This window comes from Budorcas taxicolor, chromosome 8, assembly GCF_023091745.1.
Source record: "Budorcas taxicolor isolate Tak-1 chromosome 8, Takin1.1, whole genome shotgun sequence".
Lineage (NCBI taxonomy): Eukaryota > Metazoa > Chordata > Mammalia > Artiodactyla > Bovidae > Budorcas > Budorcas taxicolor.
The window spans coordinates 58,557,130-58,578,754 of record NC_068917.1 but is presented as its reverse complement, the minus strand read 5'-3'; the positions used below and the strand labels follow the sequence as shown (position 1 = coordinate 58,578,754).

The following is a 21,625-nucleotide window of genomic DNA, read 5'->3' as shown; positions in this document are numbered from 1 at the left end:
TGATGAGTTGTTGCTGTTGTTTAGTTGCTAAGTTGTATCTCTTTTGCAACCCCATGAACTGTAGCTTCTCTGTCCATGGGATTTCCCAGGCAACAATACTAGAGTGGGTTGCCGCTTCCTTCTCCAGGGGATCTTCCTGATCCAGGATCAAACCCACATCTCCTGCACTACAGGCGAATTCTTTGTCACTGAGTCACCTGGGAAGCCCAGGTGATGAGTACACTTTGTTCGTTTTACTGTTCTTTCGACTCTCCTGCAGTTGTAGAGGTGAGGAAAACAGGATGCACCCTTCTAGCCAGAAAACTGGGAGTTCCTGCTCTGAACAAATATCTCTAGCAAAAGCTAAAAGTTAAGTGAATACACAGAAGTAAGAATATAAAAAAGAGCAAAGGAAGGAAATTTACAATCTAAGCTTATTCTTTCCTGATGATTTAAAACATGAGGATTTACTGCAGGGGAAAGATGGGCATTTACAGTAACCTAAGAAAGATTATCACTGCAAGGGTAAGTTTCTCACACTAAAACCACAGATCTCTCTTGTCCTCAAAATCTCTGGAATGACCTTAAAGGGAAAAACAGGTAACAAGTAAAGAGGAAAATTCTATGAGTCCTGTTCCAAGGATTCTACTGTTTTAACTTGCAGTTTTAACTCAACAAAGTAATAACAGCAAGAAAAGGAAAGGAAAAAAACTTGAATCGTTATAATATTAACTTCCGCATCAGAAATCCTATTAGATTTTTTTTTTTCTGAATTGATCCACAGTTTACTAAGAAAAGTATTTCTAAGCAAATCAATAATTGAAATAAAATTTCCTGGAGGTTTTTGTTTATAAACTACTTAAAGAATTTTTTGAAGAGATTTTACATATGCACAATGGAATATTACTCAACTATTAAAAAGAATGCATCTGAATCAGTGCCAATGAGGTAGATGAAACTGGAGCCTATTATACAGAGCAAAGTAAGTCAGAAAGAAAAACACCAATAAGTCTGAGCCACCAGGGAAGCCCCCAATACAGTATATTAACGCACATATATGGAATTTAAAAAGATGGTAACAATGACCCTATATGTGAGACAGCAAAAAAGACACAGATGTAAAGAACAGACTTTTGGACTGTGTGGGAGAAGGTAAGTGGGATGCTTTGAGAGAACAGCACTGAAACATGTATATTACCATATGTGAAACAGATCGCCAGTCCAGATTTGATGCATGAGACAGGGCGCTCAGGACTGGTACACTGGGATGACCTGAGGGATGGGATGGGGAGGGACGTGGGAGGGGGGTACAAGATGGGGGACACATATACACCCATGGTTGATTCACATCAATGTATGGCAAAAACCACTACAATACTATAAAGTAATTAGCCTCCAATTAAAATAAGTTTTTTAAAAAAGAATTTTTTGAAGACATTTTAATACATTATCTTACTTAAACCAATGCTTCCATTTTGTGCTGTAGTCATCAAAGTTATCAAGCTAAGGATCCTGCTCAGAAAAGTTTTCTTTAGTTACTTTACAGTATTTTTTAAAAGTAAAGTTGTATCTGAAAAGCCTGTCTACTTTAGATTTTTCAGTAACCCTGCAGTTGACCTTAGAACTTCAGATGACAGATTAGTTGCTTTCCAGCATTTCTGACCACAACTAGTGTATGTGCATGTTGTACATCTGCACAGAACACACAAGAAAATGAAACAACAGTTTAACAAATACCAAATACTATGTGTGGCACACTTCTGTATTTTCTATTCTCTTTTTCTAAATAAAAAACGTTCACTACTGATTTCACTACTTAGTCAATCTAGGAACTGCAATTTGAACAACACTGAACCAGGCTATGATACTGAGATTTACCATAAGAAACAAACATTTGGTCATAGTTACACTTCCAGACACAGAGCTCCAAAAATCCTTGGGATTTCGGAAGCAAAGAGAGCAATAAAAGGTGCTTTTTGTTAGGTTAACTTTTGGAGGTTAACTTTTTGTTAGGTGACTTTTGGAGGGCTTTTACGGGTGGGAGCTGGTTGCTACGCAAACCAGCCACTTAACTGGAAGATTGGACCTTTCAGTCTCAGCCACCAGACCTTCAGGGAGAGAGGGGAGAGTGGCTGGAACTGAAGTTAGTCATCAGTGCATTGCCACTGATTTGGGCAACTATGCATAAGTAATGAAACCTCCAGAACAACCCAAAGGACAAGGTTTGGGAAGCCACCAGTCTGGTGGAACATTGGGAGATGTGGGGAAGAGTAGAGCACTTGGAAAGTGTGTGGAAGCTCTGCACCCCTCCCCCATGCCTTGCTCTGTGCATCTCTTCCATGTGACTGTTCCTGAATTACATCCTTTTATTAAAAAATGGGTGATTTGGTATGTTAGGGCTTGCCAGGGGGGCACAGTGGTAAAGAATCTGCCTGCCAATGCATGAGATCCCAAAGATACAGGTTTAATCCCTGGGCTGGGAAGATCCCCTGGAGAAGGAAATGACAACTGATTCCAGTATTCTTACCTAGAAAATTCCATGGATAGAGGACCCCGGAGGGCTATACTCTAGGGGGTCACGAAGAGTCGGACATAACTGAGCAACTGAGTACACACACAATTTGGTAAGTTAAATGTTTCTCTGAGTCCTGTGAGCTGCTGTGGCTAATTAATTAAACTCAATGAGGAGATGGTTAAAAACACAGAATAATCTGGATTTAGGGCTGGTGTCTAAGGTGTAGGGAGTAGGGGCATTCTTGTGGGGCTGGCCCTTAGCCTGTGGGATGTGATGTTATCTCCAGATGAACTGTACGACACACCCAGCTGGTGAATTGCTTGGCCATCTGACAAACTAAACCACGCTGAAATTGGGTGCAGAATTTTACAGGCCGATACCTGCACGTGTGGGCCTAATTGTAAAGTACGGAACAAAAGTCCTCACCATCCAGCCCAGTGAAGTGCCTGCTGCCCCAACAGGGCCTTCCATCACTAGGGAATTCTTAACATAATTTCTAAGTAATGGTTCATTCATAAGAATTAGAAACAGCCCCTTTGAGGAAGTGACCTTTGAACTAAGACTTGAAGGATGAGAACGAGAGCATCTTGCAGAGAGCTGCCAGAAGAGAATCTGAGATGAGAGGAAACTGCTGCAAAGGTCCAGAACTGGAAAGGAGCCTGTGGTGACAATGGAAGAAAAGGAAGTCTGGTGGGAACCCAGTGAGCAAGGAGGAAGTGGGGTTGGATACAACATTATGGGAATCAGATAACAGACAGAAAGGGCTTCTTCACACTTTCACTTAAGAATAATGAGAGCTTTAAGCAGTAATGAGTTTGTTTTGTTAAGTTTGAACTTTTAGCTTGTCCATAACTGGTATAAGGTGGATAACTGTGTTAACCTCCTCAACCTAGATAATTCTATGTGTTAGCCTCCTCTCACTTTCTGGCTTATATTTTCATTTTATTTAAGACATCTTCTGATGAATAGATGCTTTAACTGAGTAATATCTTTTCCTTATGGTTTGAGCTTTCTGTGACCCATTAAGAAATCCTTCTCTAACCCAAGATAAAAAGTCTTCTTGGGTGTTTTAAAGTTCTTTCTTTTTATATTTTTCAGGCTGAGTTCTGCATATAATGAGAAAAGCGGATCCAATTTCATTTTTTTCCACAAAAATAACCAATTAACCCCCCAGTGTCCATCTTTTTCCCTACTGATCTGCCTGCCTGTCTGGCATATATAATTGGAACAATTTCTGAGTACTCTACTCCGTTTCATTGGTCTATATTAAGACATAAAAAACCTTCTGTTTCTGTGTTTTGACTATGCCAAAGCCTTTGACTGCAGGGATCACAACAAACTGTGGAAAATTCTGAAAGAGACGGGAATACCAAACAACCTGACCTGCCTCTTGAGAAATCTGTATGCAGGTCAGGAAGCAACAGTTAGAACTGGACATGGAACAAGAGACTGGTTCCAAATAGGAAAAAGGATTATGTCAAGGCTATATATTGTCATCCAGTATTATTTAACTTATATGCAGAGTACATCATGAGAAACACTGGGCTGGAGGAAGGACAAGCTGGAATCAAGATTGCTGGGAGAAATATCAATAACCTCAGATATGCAGATGATGCCACCCTCATGGCACAAAGTGAAGAACTTAAGAGTCTCGTGATGAAAGTGAAAGAGGAGAGCGAAAAAGTTGGCTTAAAGCTCAACATTCAGAAAACTAAGATCATGGCATCTGGTCCCATCACTTCATGGCAAATAGATGGGGAAACAATGGAAACAGTGACAGACTTTATTTTCTTGGGCTCCAGAATCACTACAGATGGTGACTGCAGCCATGAAATGAAAAGATACTTACTCCTTGGAAGAAAACTTATGACCAATCTAGACAGCATATTAAAAAGCAGAGACATTACTTTGCCAACAAAGGTCCATCTAGTCAAGGCTATGGTTTTTCTAGCAGTCATGTATGGATGTGAGAATTGGACTATAAAGAAAGCTGAGCGCCGAAGAGTTGATGCTTTTGAACTGTGGTGTTGGAGAAGCCTTCTGAGAGTCCCTTGGACTGCAAGGAGATCCAACCAGTCCATCCTAAAGGAGATAAATCCTGAGTGTTCATTAGTGATGTTGAAGCTGAAACTCCAATACTTTGGCTACCTAATGTGAAGAACTGACTCATTTGAAAAGACCCTGATGCTGGGAAAGACTGAAGGCAGAGGAGAAGGGGATGACAGAGGATGAGATGGTTGGATGGCATCACGGACTCAATGGATACGAGTCTGGGTGGGCTCTATGAGTTGGTAATGGACAGGGAAGCCTGGGGTGCTGCAGTCCATGGGGTTGCAAAGAGTCAGACACGACTGAGTGACAGAAGTGAACTGAGTAAGCATTCTGAGCTATAGTATTATATAACCTAAACATTCATAATGCTATGTGGAGACTAGGTCTGACAGTGGCCAGGATGAAAGCAGAGATCAGCAAGAATGTAATAAAGGGATTCAAACCAAAAAGTGATGATGACTTGGATTAGAGTTGTAGCAGTAGAAGTGGCAAAGAGAAGAAGACTTAAGATCTATTCTGGAGATGGCACTAAAAGACATGGTTACAGAAGGAGAGGGCCTCCCTGGTGGCTCAACTGGTAAAGAACTGACCTGGCCATGCAGGACATGCCAAGAAATGCAGGTTTGATCCCTGAGTCAGGAAGACTCCCTGGAGAAGATAATGGCAACCCACTCCAGTATTTTTGCCTAGAAATTCCTTGGACAGAGTAGCCTGGCAGACTACAGTCCATGGGGTTGCAAAGAGTCAGACATGACTATCAAGCACGCACATACACACGGAAAGAGAAGGCGAGGAGAAATTCAAGATACCTTGCAAAGATATGTGGAGAGTGCTCAGTTGTGTACAACTCTTTGCAACCCCATGGACCCACCAGGCCCTGCTGTCCAGGAAGCTTTCAGGCAAAAATATTAGAGTTGGTTGCCATTTCCTACTCCAGGGAACCTTCCTGACCCAGGTATCAAACCAGCGTCTTTTGTGTCTCCTGCACTGGCAGGCAGATTCTTTACCACTGTGCCACCTGGGCTTCCAAAGCAAAGATGGGCCCCAAGCAACTGGGTAGATGGTTGTACTATTTATTCACATGGATCAGAAGAGAGGAGAAATCAACCTATAAATACAATCTTTCTAATTTTTAATTAATATCTTTATAGAGTAGTTTTTGGTTCACAGTTATAGCTTTTTTAAGATTAGAATTATGTATAATGTGAACAAGCAGAATGGAAAGAAACTTCAAGTCACATATAATCGTACCACCCAAAGGAAACTATAATGTTAATGAGTCCATCTAGCATTTTTTCAATGAATATATAAGATTTTAAACAAAAATAATATCATGCTATCTGTAGTTTAAAATTATTATTTTCCTACTCAGTGTATCAGAGAACATTTTCCCAGACCCCTAAATAATGCTTTGACTACATCACTTGTAATGGCTGTAGAGTACATGCCATTGTATAGATGTTAGAGTTCATTTAAGTGGTCCCCCAAATGGTTAAAGGTGAGGCTGCCAATTCTGTCTGATATGTATGGACAGTCACCATGGTTCAACAGTATATCAGTTAAGACAGTTCCTCTGCAAACTATAGACCACCCAGATAAAAGTGGCCTAATAATAGGGTTTTTATTTCTCACGTAACAAGTTTAGGGTTGGCTGAATGATAGCAGTATCAACGCTCTGGGTCAACATCTCTGGTTTTCCTGATCCCTCTCACATGCCATTTTCCCCAAAAAGGCTGCTGCAACACTGAACATTAACTTGCCCTTACACAACCAAGGTAAAGCAGAGAAAAAGGGCAACTTTCTCTTTATGGGTCTTTCTGTTGAAGAGCGGGCCGCGGGGGAAAGGCATCTCGTTACATCTCATTGCCTTGGACAGGGTTAATGCCCCACAGCTCATCTGTAAGGAAGGCTGAATGAAGCACCTGGATGTTTTAGCTTCCAAGAGTAGGACACAGGTTCAGCCTGAAGAAACAACCACAAAAGTTGCCTTGACATTATCTTTGCTTGTAGACCATTTGAGGATACAAGTTGAAAGAAACCTTAAAACAACGTTTGAGTTTTCAATCCAGGTAGACAGCAGCTTGAATTGTACTCCTGCCCTCAATAGTTTCTTTCCTCTGATATTAACTGTGTCCATAAATTGCTTTGGGTCAACCTAGAGAAACATCTGGGGAAATAAATATACACAGGACTGCCACTTTGCTAAGGGATCACAATGGCCCTGGCCCTGCCAGTCACAGAAGACAACCTGGGCACTGAGATAAACTCTCCCCCTTTACTTGAATCTGTCAAGGGAAAAAAATGCATGAGACTCATAGAACAGAATAGCCACGGAGCTGCCTTAAAAAGGATTCAAAAACGTGCCATTCAGTTTTACTTAAAAGCTTTAGGGGATAGGGTTAACTCTAGGCCTTGCTTATTAGATCAACATCATCATTTAAGTTTGCAATACTACTAGATCTAGTGAAGCAGTTTTTCCCAAGTAGGGTGGATAAAATTTTTCTCAAGATGGAGAAATGAGAGAAAAAGTACATGGTTTCTCATAAAGGAATGAGATAATTTCAAAAATAGGAGTCCCCCAACTCTCCCGGCAAACTCTATACATTCTAAGTTACTTATATCCTCCTTACTGGTTCCCAGGTAGCTCAAATGGTAAAGAAATCTGCCTGCAAAGTGGGAGACCTGGGTTCAATCCCTGGGTCAGGAAGACCCACTGGAGAAGGGCATGGAAACCCACTCTGGTATTCTTGCCTGGAGAATCCATGGACAGAGGAGTCTCGTGGGCTACAGTCCATGGGGTCACAAAGAGTCGGACTGAGGGACCAACACACACACACTACTGGTCCAGCCCTCTGCTGTGGTCCTCCAGAAGTTATCCCCCTCCCTCACCCACTACTTTCTCTGATGAGCTTACTTGGAGGCTTTTGCTTTCAATGGTTAACTTCTATCCTAATTGGTAACCCCATGTGCTTGATTTATAACTTTGCATAAACATGACTTATCCCTCTGTGGATCTACCCATCCCATGAAATCACCAGCACAGGGACCAAGAGGCAGGGACCAGCTCTTAGTCATCATTGAGCCTCCGAACTTTAAAAGATGCATGTATGAACAGGAGACTAATAAAGTATTCTCAAAGATTTACATGCCTGCATTTTCTTTTGATACAGTTACGTGAAGGTAGCTGCTGGCTCCAGTTAATCCCTCCTAATAAAAAAAAAAAAATCCCAAGCAGTCATTATCATTAGTCATTATCATTATTCAAAATTAAGTGTTTAATGTGGTTAACTTATTTTCCACAATACCTATGACAATATCAACACAATGCAGTTTTTTTGGTTTTTTTTACCCACCAATAGTTCAAGAAACTCCCTCATTCCCTGGGCACTATTTAGAAACAAATTCAGTGTAACTTCTGATTTACAAGTTTCTGAACAATTACGCAGCAATGTCTCCTTATGATGCTCTAGACAACTGCCTTATGTCTACACTCTTACCAAAAAAGTACAGTACTGTATCATGCTCTTGCGCAGTTTTTGATTCTTGCTAAAACATAGGCTCAAACAAAGTCATTGAAGACTTTTTGTGAACCTAAGACAAAAATTTCTTCTCTGGACAATGTACATCTTTCACAACCCCCAACACACAATTCTGCCACTGCTTCAGGAAGCTAATGGACAGCTTGATAGCCAAGCATGAAATCCAAGATCCAAAGACCTAGGTTAAAAATACTTGCCTTGGTAGTGGTGTTTATGACAACTTTCAGTTCTTATATGTGACATTAAGTTACAACACCCCATGTTGTAGATGTTGTAGATAAGTTGACCATCTGATGTGAAGAGCTGACTCATTTGAAAAGACCCCAATGCTGGGAAAGATTGAGGGTGGGAGGAGAAGGGGACTACAGAGGATGACATGGTTGGATGGCATCACCGACTCAATGGACATGAGTGTGTGTAAACTCCAGGAGTTGGTGATGGACAGGGAGGCCTGGCGTGCTGCAGTTCATGGGGTCGCAAAGAGTCAGACACGACTGAGCAACTGAACTGAAACTGAAGTTACAACAGACATGAAGAAACATAGTATGAGTCAGGAGTATTCAACCAATATGTGGGACTATAGACACTTCAACTTAGCCTAACCAATTAGTGTGCGTATCAGGCACACCAGATTTCACTTTCCTCACTGAAGTCTGGACACTAAAACACTGGACAATACTATACTGGATCTCAAGATAAAGAGCCTATTGATCCCAGAGTCAAACAAGAGTCGAGGGAACGAATAAGGGACAAGTGTAACAAAATGGTTAAATGGGTGCATTCTGAAATCAGTCTAAGTTTGGTCCCCAGTTCTGCCACTTCCTCCCTGTGTGGCCTTCAGAAAACTTACCCCTTCAGAGCTTCAGTTTCACTATTTGTAAAGCTAGGGCAATAATATTCCCTTCCACCCGGAGTGGCTATGAAGCTTAAACAAAATCATGTCTGCAAATGCTAAGCACAGTACTGACACAAAGCAAATACTCCATAAATGCCTATTTATAATTATCCTTTGAGGGAGAAGAATATAAGGATAGACATGCTAATCTAGAGAAATAGCTGACACAAAAGTCCCTCAAGTTCTAAAATAAAAATGTCACAGTCATCAAAACAAACAGGCTTACAAACTGTACAATGTTTGAAAACTGGAGAGTACTTTTGTGGCTATTATCTCCAGCCCTGAATTCTATAGTTTTCATTTATAGGATGAAAATACTCTTAAATGAAATTCCTAAGATTCCCTACAAGTGACACACAGGATTATGTATTTCTAATGAGTCCATACTCCCTTCTTCTCAATCTTGGCTTAAAATTATGGGGCAAAAAACCAAAATGCTAGGTCAAAATAGAATATTTGCTCATTTAACAAATACTTACTGAACAGTTATTAAATAAATTATTGCATGTTTACTGAACAGTTATGAGTATCATACAAATATTCACTGAAAACAATGAGCTCCATATTGTTCTAGGCACCATGACTATAAAAGGGAACAAGATCCCACCTGCCAGTGAAGGGAAATTCACAAACATACATGAACAAATAAATGGTAAAAGCTTTGAGAAAAATAAAAACAGGCTACTTTACAGAGAATGAATTGGGTGTGAAAGAGCTACTAACGTTTGCCAGCTAGGGAAGTCCTTTCTCAGGAGGTAACATTTAAGCTGAGATTTTAAAGAGGAGCATGAGGAAGACCATGTCAAGATGTGGAAGACGGGGTTTCTAGAAGGTAGAAGAGCTGATGCATGATCACTCAGTCAGGAAGATGCCTGGGGTGGCCAGGGATGGAAGAAAGAGACCAACGGGGCTGAAAGACAGTCACATGAAGAGAGAGAAGAGTATGTGAAATCAAAGAGGTGGGTGAAAAGTCAGCTCACACAGAGACTTGCCGGCCACAGTAAGAAATTCAGACTTCATTCTAACCAAAATAAACAGCCATCAGAGACAAACTATAACCAGGGGAGCAATAAGATCCAATTAATATTTTAGAAAAAGACCACTCTGGCTGCTGTGTGCAGGAGGAAGAAGACAAAGACAGACGCACAAACAAGAACCCCGATCAAGAGGAAGTTGCAGGAGACCAGCACGAGTACAGCACAGACCTGTCCTCCCCCTGGGGACAGGGGGAGATGGCAGAAGCAGGCATCTCAGAGGGACAAGTCTAGAGGCAGAACAGACACCATTTTATAAATGAGATAAAGTTGTGCTATTGAGCATGGATTCTTCACATTCATCCATCAGCCAGTCTCTTGGATACTGACAGTTAAGGGCTAGAGTTCTGAGGGGTACTTGGGAAAGAAGGCAATCAAGAAAAAAGAACACACACAAAAAAAAACACACAATGAACTAGGGAATTATCAATAATCAAATCTACAGAAATCAAGACAGTGTCATCACTGGCAAAAGAAACCCCAAAAAAGACACACAGTCTAATAGAACAAAATAAGAGTCCAGAAAATGGACCCACACAATATAATCAATAGAGTCTCGACAAATGGTGTGGGAACAATTGAATTAAATATTCATCTAGGGAAAAGAAAAAGAAAAGAAACTCAACCCAAATCCCCATATCTCATTACACCATAAACAAAATTTAACTAAAACTGGACCATGGTTCTAAAAGTAAAACTTTTACAAGGAAACATAAAAGAAAAATATTGTGGCCTTGGGTGAGGCAAAAGTTACTGAGAAACAACATCAAAAGTTAAGACTCATTAAAAAAAAAGTCATAAATTAGACAATATTAAAAACTCCTGCTCTTCAACAGACACTAACAAAAAAAATTAAAGGATGACTACAGATTGGGAGAAAATATTTGAAAAATAGATAAAGTACTTCTGCTGAATAATTTTTAACAATCTCATTAATGATTAAAAAAACGGACTGAAGAAAAATAGGCAAAGATTTGAACAGATACTTATCAAAGAAGATACAGAGATGGTACGTAAGCACAACAAGACAGTCAACATCTTTAGCTATTAGGGAAATGCACAAGAACATGAGTACTACTATATACCTATTGGAAATGTCTGAAAATGCCCCAACGCTTCTATGCCAAGTGCTAGAGAACGTGGAGCAAAGGTTCTCTTGTACATATTAGAGAGACAGAAAAACAGAATGGTCATTTTGGGAAACTGTGTCAGTTACAAGAACAAGACCATTTCAGTTTACTTTAAACATATACTAACCATGATGACTTCTGGGGAAAACAACAAAATTTACGAAACTCCGTGTGTTAATTTACCAGCACTTCATTCACAATCACCAAACCCTGGAGATAAGCCAACTGTCCCTTTCAAGGGATGAGTGGCTAAAACAAACTGGTATATTAATACAATGGAATATTATTCAGCTATACAAACGAACTAACTGCCAATATAGGAAACCACATATACAAATCTCAAATGTATTTTGCTAAGTGAAAATGAAAACTCAAAAGGCTACATAGTGCATGATTTCATTTATATGACAGTATCAAAAAGGATCATTTTGGGAGAAAAAAAAACATCATGGGCAGTTGCCAGAACTAGGGTAGGAAAAAGAACTGACCACAAAGAACAAGGGGATTTGGGATGGCAGAGCAAGGCAGGAAAGAAATATTCTGTATCTTGATAGCGGTGGTCGTTACATGACCGTATTGGATTGTCAAAATGCATAAAACTATAAGCTTTAAAGGATAAATTCTACTTTATGTAAATTGTACCTTAATATCTAAAAACATACGTAATATTGAGTAGGTAATGTTCCCTATTTCAAATATTAAAAACAATACAAATTTATAAATAAATGCAGCCTAATTTTTACCATGTTTTCTATTGCTTGTTTCTCTATTTTGCTGTCCTTGGACATTAACATTTTACCAAAATTAAAATGTGCTAATAAAATTGATTTACACGTGGTAAAATGTGAAACCAAAAAGTTTACAAAGCCGAAAATCTTAGTAAGATGATTTAAATGTAATCTGAGGATCTTTTCAGAACATGTTTCAGAAAACATTTAAAAATACTCATAGTAAAAAATGAAATGTGCCTGTTTGATAGGCTGCAACAAATGAACAACTTGATGTAATGATTAAATTATTCTTACTAGTCTATAAAAGGTTTCCATCTTTTCACAAAAATCCTTAGAAGATAAGATCACAAATGTATTTTTAAGTAGATTGATATCCTAGAGAGCTTTGAGGAAGACACACACCAACAGTCCTTAAAACTTAGTCTAAGGCATCTATCCTCTAATTGCCTGTTTGGTGGGGAGCCTGCCTTCTCTCTCCCAGCTTTGAAAACACAAGGCAGGCTGGGTCTACGAGGGAAAAGGTCTGGCTACATGGGAGTTAGTTGGTGATGCTGCTTGTAGAAACATTACTGGGAAGAAGTCAGTAAAAGAACTAGAAAAGCAGAAGCAAAACTTGGTAGGGGGAGGAGGGGACCCAGGGTGGAGAGAGGCTTCACTAGTGGTTCAGACGGTAAAGATTCTTCTGCAGTGAAGGAGACCCTGGTTCAATCCCAGGGTTGGGAAGATCCCCTGGAGAAGGGAATGGCTACCCACTCCAGTTTTCTTGCCTGGAGAATTCCATGGACAGAGGAGCCCGCCAGGCTATAGTCCCTGGGGTGGCAAAGAGCTGGACATGACCAAGCAACTAACACTTTCACTTCTCAACCAATAAAAAAAGGAATAAGAATGTGCAAGCTTGCAAGCTGCCTTGAGTGAAATCTTTTCTGTATCACAGTTCCACCTAGTCCTCTGGACCCCAACACAGACTCAACCCGCTGTGCACTGGTGTGAATGAAAGGCATATGGGTAACTCCACTCTCTTCTAGTGGAAGCCAAAGCCCACGTGCTTTAAGCTAAGTCACATGTAACCACCCAGACACATTCTGCAGCTCCTCTAACACTGTTTGCCTAACTCTACCTGGAGCTACGGAAATGCATTTATTAGGGGAAAGGAGGGAGTGAAGGGCTTCTCTTGCAACAAGAGCAGAACAGTAGCATGTCAGGTTAACAACAAATAAAAACAAAACTGACTAACTAGAAATTTCTTCTAGAGAAGCTTTGTAACAGAAATCAACAGAGTGCATATCATAAACACAAATCAGAAATTCTGTTCCTTATCTAGGTTTTTTAGAGAGTTCTGAAGTAGAGAGAGTTTAAAAATTACTTAAATATATGAGTCTTTGTTATGAAAGGAAATTACTGCCTCTTAGAGCCTCATCAAATTATAGCACAAAGATGAGATTATAGCTACATCACTCAGTAACACAATCCCCTGATCCACAATAAATGAACAAGTTTAAAAAAAAAAAGTGAGGGCAGACATACCAATATAATATGGAGAAATGTGTAGAATGATGTTAAAACTGCTTTCTTTGACTCAGGTACAATCATATGTTTATCATGCTTTGCAAGAGCAGATAAGCAAAGCCCTACAACTGCAGAAGACCAACCCCCTACCCCAACCTTAATCCCATCAATCTGTGTACATCAGGCAGCCAATGGCCAGCACTTTAGTAAAGACTTTACGCTCCAGGCACACTGTCAAGTAATGACAAAGCTAGAATAACAAGAATAACAATCTCTGATAAAACACAAATCTATTTTATAGCTTGTTTTTAAGTTTATTCCATATTATACACATTTAGAAAATACCCAACAGTAATCAGATAGGAGAATAACAAGAAAGGGAAGCTCATTGAAAAGTAGCTTTCAGTTATTGTCAGTTCATTGAAAAGTAGTCATTTAAAAAATAAGGTAAAAGCCGAGATGTTAAAAAAAAAAATGTTTCATGCATAGAACTCACATCAGAAAACAAACTAAGACTGTGGCACTTGAGTTCAATTGTCTGCCTATACCAGAAAGCCCCCTTAAAGAGGTTGAGGCCTATGAGGTCAAATACTGAGCTTCTTAGATCCTCCAGGACAAGGCATGGCTGCATCTGGAGAAGTGATTCCAGAACAGGAGTGGCTCTGGGCAAAGTGATCAGGGAAGGAGGGAACCTCAAAACAAGGTAGTCAATCTCTACTTCAGGCAACTGAGCTCCATCCAGCTGGAACCCTCAGTGAAGGAACAGATGCAGAATGCACCTCAAAATCACCCAACAAATGGAGAGGAGGGAAGCACTCCACTGACTGAGTCTGGGATGATCCCATAGCGGGGAGAAACTCCCTCACACTCACACGCAGAAGTGAAAAGTGGATTCCCCACAGTAAGGACTGGGCAAACACAAGAGCCTCCCAGTCAGCTGAGGAGAGGTGTTGCCAAGCCACAGAAAAAAATCTGTGATGGCAATGACTAGAGAGAAAGGTAGATAAGGAGGGTATGAGGGTAAGGTGGGCCCAGGAAGGATAACGCTTCCGCATTGTGGAGATATCTGCGCCAAAAGGGTTAACAGTATAACCACTGCAAGATTAACAATACCCCTGGAAAGCCCTTTCTTAGCAAACACAGAAGAGAAAAAGTACAGCTCTCAGATACTTCGAATTTTGCTTTTGTGAAAAAAGAGTAGGTGTATTTCTATCTCAAATTTTGTGCTATTGGAGGCTGTGATGTAAAGGAGGGGAAAACACATATACACATATTTTTAATATATACACATATTCCTATCTATCAGGGTATTTTTTGCCTAATGGCTAATTAGTTGATAAAGACAACAAGGGGAACTATCATAATGGTGGATCTAAAAGTCTCTGAAACTTAAAATGGCTGTTTTTAAATCTATAATGGAAAAAGCAAGACACACCATTTTAAAATTGTTATACTGCAAGACGTCGTGCCATAATGCCAATCTGAAATGCATATAGGGGTGTGTGTGTATAATTTAAGAGCCAATCATATGACAAGGACCATAAAACAAAATGCTAAGATGAAGGGAAAAAAAACCCTGTGTATTGTCTTTATTTTTTTTAACTAACTCAAATACATAGGATGGTAAAGGCAGAGTCATTTAAATCATTTCCTTAGTAATACAAGTAATATTTAAATAGATTTAATAGTGCTGCTCCAAACCAATGAATTATGGGTTTAAAACCTATTAAAATGTAATGTTTTTTTCCTGAGCTGAGAGGAGAGAGATTTAAATCCACTGAATTTTAATATTTCAGCTTGAGCTGCAGGAGGTAGAGAAAGTCCAAATGAACTATTCCATCAGCACCATTCAAGCATGAACATTTTAATCAGTTTTACTTCCTTGGAGTTCTCTAACACAGTTTACGCTGTCATTCTGAAAGCACTTAACACAGAGAGTGTGAAAAACCACCAAGGCTTGTTATTGCCTTCACAATTGATGGCAAATAATTTTGCAGACTTCCTATCATTAAAATGTCACTGCTAAAAATTGAGGTTCAGCATTTCTTCTGCTAAACTGCATTTTCCTACAACACCATGGCATACCTGTTCTTAAGGATTTTTAAGGGGGTGTGCTTTTTTAAAAAAATGCATATTTCATATCATTTCTTTCCTTAAAAGGTTAAAAAAGTGGAGGAAGGAATCCAGAGGAACCCCATTTCCTATTTTTACAGGCCAAACATTTTCTTTTCCAATGTCCATACTGACAAAACTTTTTTTCTTAATGGTAGTTCCTTTGGTGAAATTCTTATGAGGTTCCAACTTAGCCTCCTTTATTATTCACACAGCATGTGCTGATTATATAGTGTAATGGATTTAAAAAATATTTTAAGACAGTCAGATGACTCAATTTAATAATACAGGAAATGAAAACATCATTTCTAATTAGATCATATTACTGATTTAAAACTATAGTTTGTGTGTTGTTCCAACAGTGTGATCTTACAGAGATTCTAATTTAAAAACACAGTGGCTAGCAGGACACATGACATGATCCAACTGACGCAGAGCATTCCCACAGCCCGTCTGGAAGAACTCTGGGAAAGCTTTGAGGAAATGTGAAAAATGAACGGTTCAAAGCAAAACAGGAAATATTAACTATAGAAAGCAACACAGGCCTTTCCCTTGTTTTTTTTTTCCTTATAAATAAAAGACGAATGATATTTAACTTATTTCAATCTATCAACAGTTTTAAACTGAACATGACCTGTGAAAGAAATCATTATAACTGTGTTTCATTCCATTAAACACAACTAGCTTATTGTCAAGAGAACAAGCCGCCTCTCCAGGTTTCAGGCTCACTTTAGCTTTTTGCATTTAAACTGCATGGATCACTGGTTTGGCTCATTTACCAACGAAGGTAGAATAATATTGCAGAGTTAAAAAGGTGCTTCATCAGATTTCATTAAATTGGGGAACATTTGAGCTCGTCTGGATGGTGTGCCTACATATAAAACAGATACGTATGCAGTGGCAAATAAATGAAGGTCTGTAGAGTCTTAGATGGGTCTTTGCCTCTCAGGAGGGAAATTTCCCTTGGTGCAGAAAATCACTGTTGACTACCTAAAAAATTAAGTCACAAAAATCTAAAACTGACCCCTCATCACTTTTGACAGCAGGTCAAAATATCACCACCTCACAACACAGCCATGCCTAACGGGGCACAGAATAGCAGGTGCATTTAAAGGTACACAATGTTGTAACTCTGAAAGGTACTGGACACAAGGCACTAAGAAGGGATGAAACAAAGAAAAAGAACAGTAGCCACAGAAATGCATCAGGTGAGTTGGTTGTGATCAGGCTCTTCCCTTTGTACTTGGTTTGTGATTTCCCAAAACTGCTGGTTTTGCTTTTCTATTTCTGCAATCTGTTTTTCAGAATAGTCAGATTATGTGATTTTGATTCCATACAAATAATTTGGAATTGCCACCAGATCCACAAACTACAGCACACACTGCTTTGACAGCGTGAAGCTCTACTGAGTTAGTTCTTCACGTAAGTTTTTAGGTCACTAAATGAAATTAGCTTTAATAATTAAACCAATATATGCACAATATGTCTGTCAGTTACTCAGCTACAGTCTAATAAATCATCATCTGCCTGAGAAAAGGCAATTTGCCATCCCATTCAAAACAAAGTATGTAAAAATGAAATAGATATAAAACAGTGTTAAAAATATACTTGATGTGATGAAAGAAAGGGAACTTGTTCTGCTTTTATATCTTCCCTCATATCTTTAAGCAACATCCAACACAAAACAATGCAGTTTTGATTTAGATTAATCTCACCACTGTACAGACAGCAACTAACAAGACTCAAAAAGAAACAAAAAAGCATTCCAGAAAAGGCTGCCCACCAGACATGAGGCAGGCTAGCTATCAGTATTTCAGAAGTTCACATAAAAATAAACACCACACCAGAAATGACCCAGGAGGCTCTCCTATGGGTCCTCACCCACACATTCTCTCCTTCGACAGGAGATAGGATAGCAGGTGGGAAAAACAGGTTCTATGCCGAGTAACCTTGAGAGATTTGGTAACAGAACTATATCCCAACAGGAACACAAGTGCTTCAAGCAAACACAGCTGGTATGTACATATACGCTAACGTGAAAACTCAAGCTTTCTCATTGTTTAAAAAAAAAAAATTATTACATTGCCATTATCTGGAATTTCTGGAAATAAAAACTAATTGTGAAATGTATTCATCTCTCATCTCTCCCCTACCCCCGGAACACAGAAAATGTACAAGAAACGAGTCTCTACATGGCTTGTTGTGATTCATCCTCTTCTTTCCAAGGGGCACTTCCTAGGAAATAAAGGTTACTCTTCTCCATTTACTATGCCTTCTAATCTATTACCAGTATTTTCTTGTGGTCAGAGGGACACAAAATAGAGCTCAAAATAGCCCATTAAAAAACAAGTTGCAATCAGACTATAGCTCCACCACCATCGGCAGCCATCCCAGAGTTCTGATTTCCTTGTTAAAAGACAGAGGCATAATTGAAGCAATATCTTCACTTCAGATTGATTATCAGACGACCCTTATCCGCATCTTCACTCAGCAATTTGAATTTTAATGAAAGTAAATGGAATAATTAGCATTTCAAAGTGTGTTTGATACACTGAGGGCAAAAAAAGAGAAAAGACTTTTGTGTATAATCTATACACAAAAGAAAGTATTGGGGTAGGGTGGGGGAGGGGCAGAAAGAGGAAAGTACAGTTGACATGTCTTCATTAAAATAACCTACAGAACCACTCCTAACAGCTGCATAAACAGAGATGTGAATATTGTGCTTTTTTCAGCTAGGGTTTCTTGCCTTTCTAAGTTTTAGCACCTTTTTATTACTGATTACTGTAACTGAGGAGAACAAAAATGTAAGTGGAATTGGAGTAACTGCTCAAGCCCATAAATTCCAGCAGGATTTCTAAGCAATGTTACTGGTACCATGAGGGATTTTCCAACTGGGCTGCTGATTTTGCAAAAAGCTATGAAGTTCATCTATCATTTTTACTACAAATGGACACTAGTCTAAGAACCATTCATCAAAGGGGAGGAAGAGCAGCAGAGAGATGTGAAAATGTATATTTTATTTCACTACACATGATATTAAGACAATCTATATTTGAGGAAAGATAAAAGAAATCAGGTCATTTTAATATTAGGGCAATCTGTGTCTTTTGACTGGCAATAGGCTAGTGACACGTTGATTGCGAAGCAAAGAAATACTATGAAAAAGAACTACCCAGTCTCCCTAGGGGAAGAATTTTCAGGAACATGTCAACTGGAGTTGGTGAGAATGTGTCCAGAGTTTCTGAGCTAGCCATCAAGCTTTGTGAGACTGAAGGCAAAGTGCTCCATCTCACTGTGTGATCCTCTACTGCCTTTTGCCTCTTCGACTGAACAAAACTTAAAGAGAGCGCGCGAGAGAGCCAGTGCAAACGCTAAGGTGATCAGAGCCAAAATGGAAAGGCCACGTACCCCGATGATGGCGTTCAGCTCTGCCATGGTCACCTGCTTGGCCCGCTCCACAGCCTGCACCACTTGTTGCTGGTGCTATAAATGAAGATCAGAAACAGAATACGATTATTTGCTTTCTGGTCGGTCAAGAACAGCTTTTCCTAACATGTCCTCTAACGTTAATTACATGCAAAACAGGATTCAGGGGGTCTCCATATTCAAATAAAAGCCCCGAGTGGGGGAAGACTAACTGTCTAGGGTACCTCTGTTTCTACAGAGCTGAGGAGTAACTGGACATCCAATCGCAGGGATCATCCCTGCGCCCCCATGAAGGATGCTCGCTTACAACTGATACAAGCAATTAGATCGTACTTTCGAGTCAGTAGTGACCCAACATCTTCCAATATACTAACAAAATAAAACAACCCATCCCACCTGCTTTCTCTGTATCCCCTTACTCTTTGCCACCAACAAAAAATATGTTTTGAAAATATTTCCTATAAGCACTTATTTTTAAGTTTCCACCTGGTATTTGCTAGAGAAGACACTAGAAGGACACACAGACTTCAATGTTTGTTTCTTCTGTAAACGTGAAAAAGTGCTCGTATTTTTACTTCTCGTATTTTTATTTCTGTCAGGAAGGGCTGCATATTTAAAAGATATTAAAAATGTACAACTCTTGCCAGCAGTAAAGTTTAAGGATTTCAGGTATTTCTTTTACATGCAATAGGAAAACTAAAATCCTAAAGTTATTTTTCTTTTGAAAACATAGAATGGAGAGTATAGGAAAATCCCTCTGACCACGATTCAACTCTAAAGAGAAAGAGCAATATCTGATTTTGGTCATTTTTCTAATATAAGAATAGTTAAATAGCGTAGAAGTCTCTGCCTGGAGGCACTCATACCTGGACATACACGAGTACTTATACAAGTACCCCACAATGTAAATATTATTCCCAACTAAATACACTTGAACACTCTAGTACATACTCAATTCAGTCTAAAATAGGTCTTTCCTGTACTTTTTTCAACTCGGTTTAGTAAATGAAGAGCCAGAGACTGTGCTATGAAACAGGCACTCCTCTGTGTGGCTGGGGAGAGTCTTTTGGTTGATTCCAGTTGAGAAACGTACTAATTTCTCTACTGATCTGAAGTGCTTATGAAGCTCAGCTATCATACTACTTAATGCACAGAAAGAGCAAGGCCATCAGTTCTATGTGACCTACCTAATATTACATTCCAAAGTCCCCAAATACAGTTACTGGGATAGACTTGGTGACCACTATTTCCATCTCCCAGCTGAGTAGGGTGGTAGTGCGGGAGGTGATGTGCAAAAGGAAACTGCTTTAGTTTATCTACATGTGGTGTCTTCACTCTTGATTTCCTAATCTTTATTTTATGCCCATGAATAACGCAAAGAAAATTGTCAAATAATAGATCAGTGCATTATACCTTGATTTTTTTAGTTGCAAAAGTTTATTTCCAAAAAAGAGCTTCAGAAGCAATTCCCCAAATCTTGATAGATATTTCCATCCATCTTTAAAACAAAATATTTGCCAAAGTGAAATAATTCACTTTCCTCTTTCTCTGAAAGTAAAAATCCTAAAGATTCATGAAAACACTAGAGGGAACAGAGAGGCATAGGTGATAAAAATGGCCAATCATAGTTATTCTCCTCTGAAGACCACATGACCATATCATATATGTTTACTGAACAGCTTCCATGTGCCAAGCACAGAGCTCATATTTAGATTTAGGATAAATCAGATTGTCAGCATAGTGAAAACTAGTAGCACTTGGAAAGTAGAAAAAGCAAACAAACAAAAACCCTGCAGAAGATCCTGGGAATTAGCTATACTCAAAGTGAATTTATGGACAAATTTTATGGTATTTTCTACCTTTTACTTTCCAACACTCAACAATGGCTGCTCAAAACTTCAAAGAAACTGAAAGCCAAAGGAATACAGGTACACTTATCCAACACACATATCTCATTCCATTCATGCACTCATTCATTAAACTCAAGTTTTTAAAAGCTCTTACCCTGTGCCATCTCTGTACGTTACTTAAACACTTCCATATAACTGAAATATCATCTCCTTCACATTAAGTATTCAAAGAACAGTTCCATGAGAGAGAGATGCAGAACACACATCTTGTTAGGGCCTTCCTACCATGAAGATTGCTCAACTCTTGTTTCATAAACTGGATTCCAACTGCCAAGATGAGCAAAGATGCCTTAGGCAGTGGGGATATCTTTCTGACTTGGCATTAAAATCAGGTACATTTACTGAGAAAACCAGAAACACACCAGTGAACCGTAACACTGACATCAGATGCTTTTATAGAAACTCTTGCTAAAAAGCTAAAATGACAATGGAAGTCATGATTCAGCTCCTTCCTTTTCTGTCATGGCAATGGCCATGGGCTAATACCACAACTGAACTTTACCTGTAGTTCAGGATTTTACTTCCCTATTTCTGCTTACAACTGTGAATTATATGGCACTTAAGGACTTTTTCAACAGGGGCTCCCTAAGACAAAGAATGCACCCTCCCGTGTGAGTTCTGAAAGCACCAGAAACACTGACATTGCTCACTCAGCCACACATTAAGACTGTATCACACCCTGAAGCAGCAGCAGGAAGGGCAAACGATCATAAAAGAATGTACACTGGAGGAAGAAAACCCAAAATACTCTCACAAGTGCACCCAAAGAGGCACTGTTTTTCCATTTTCAAATTTT

At 39.3% G+C, this 21,625-nt stretch overlaps 1 protein-coding gene across 3 annotated transcripts in view; it reads right to left on the bottom strand.

Annotated features, from left to right (window-relative positions):
* The window catches only part of TLE4 (TLE family member 4, transcriptional corepressor), a 159,213-nt gene that overhangs the window by 84,362 nt on the left and 53,226 nt on the right, over positions 1-21,625 (bottom strand). For 2 of the 3 annotated variants that reach the window (XM_052645416.1, XM_052645417.1), the window contains exon 6: positions 18,902-18,976. The exons of the other annotated variant lie outside the window; for it this stretch is intronic. In XM_052645416.1, the coding sequence (XP_052501376.1) occupies positions 18,902-18,976 (75 nt within the window). The remainder of the gene's footprint in view (positions 1-18,901; positions 18,977-21,625) is intronic. 3 annotated transcript variants of the gene reach the window in all.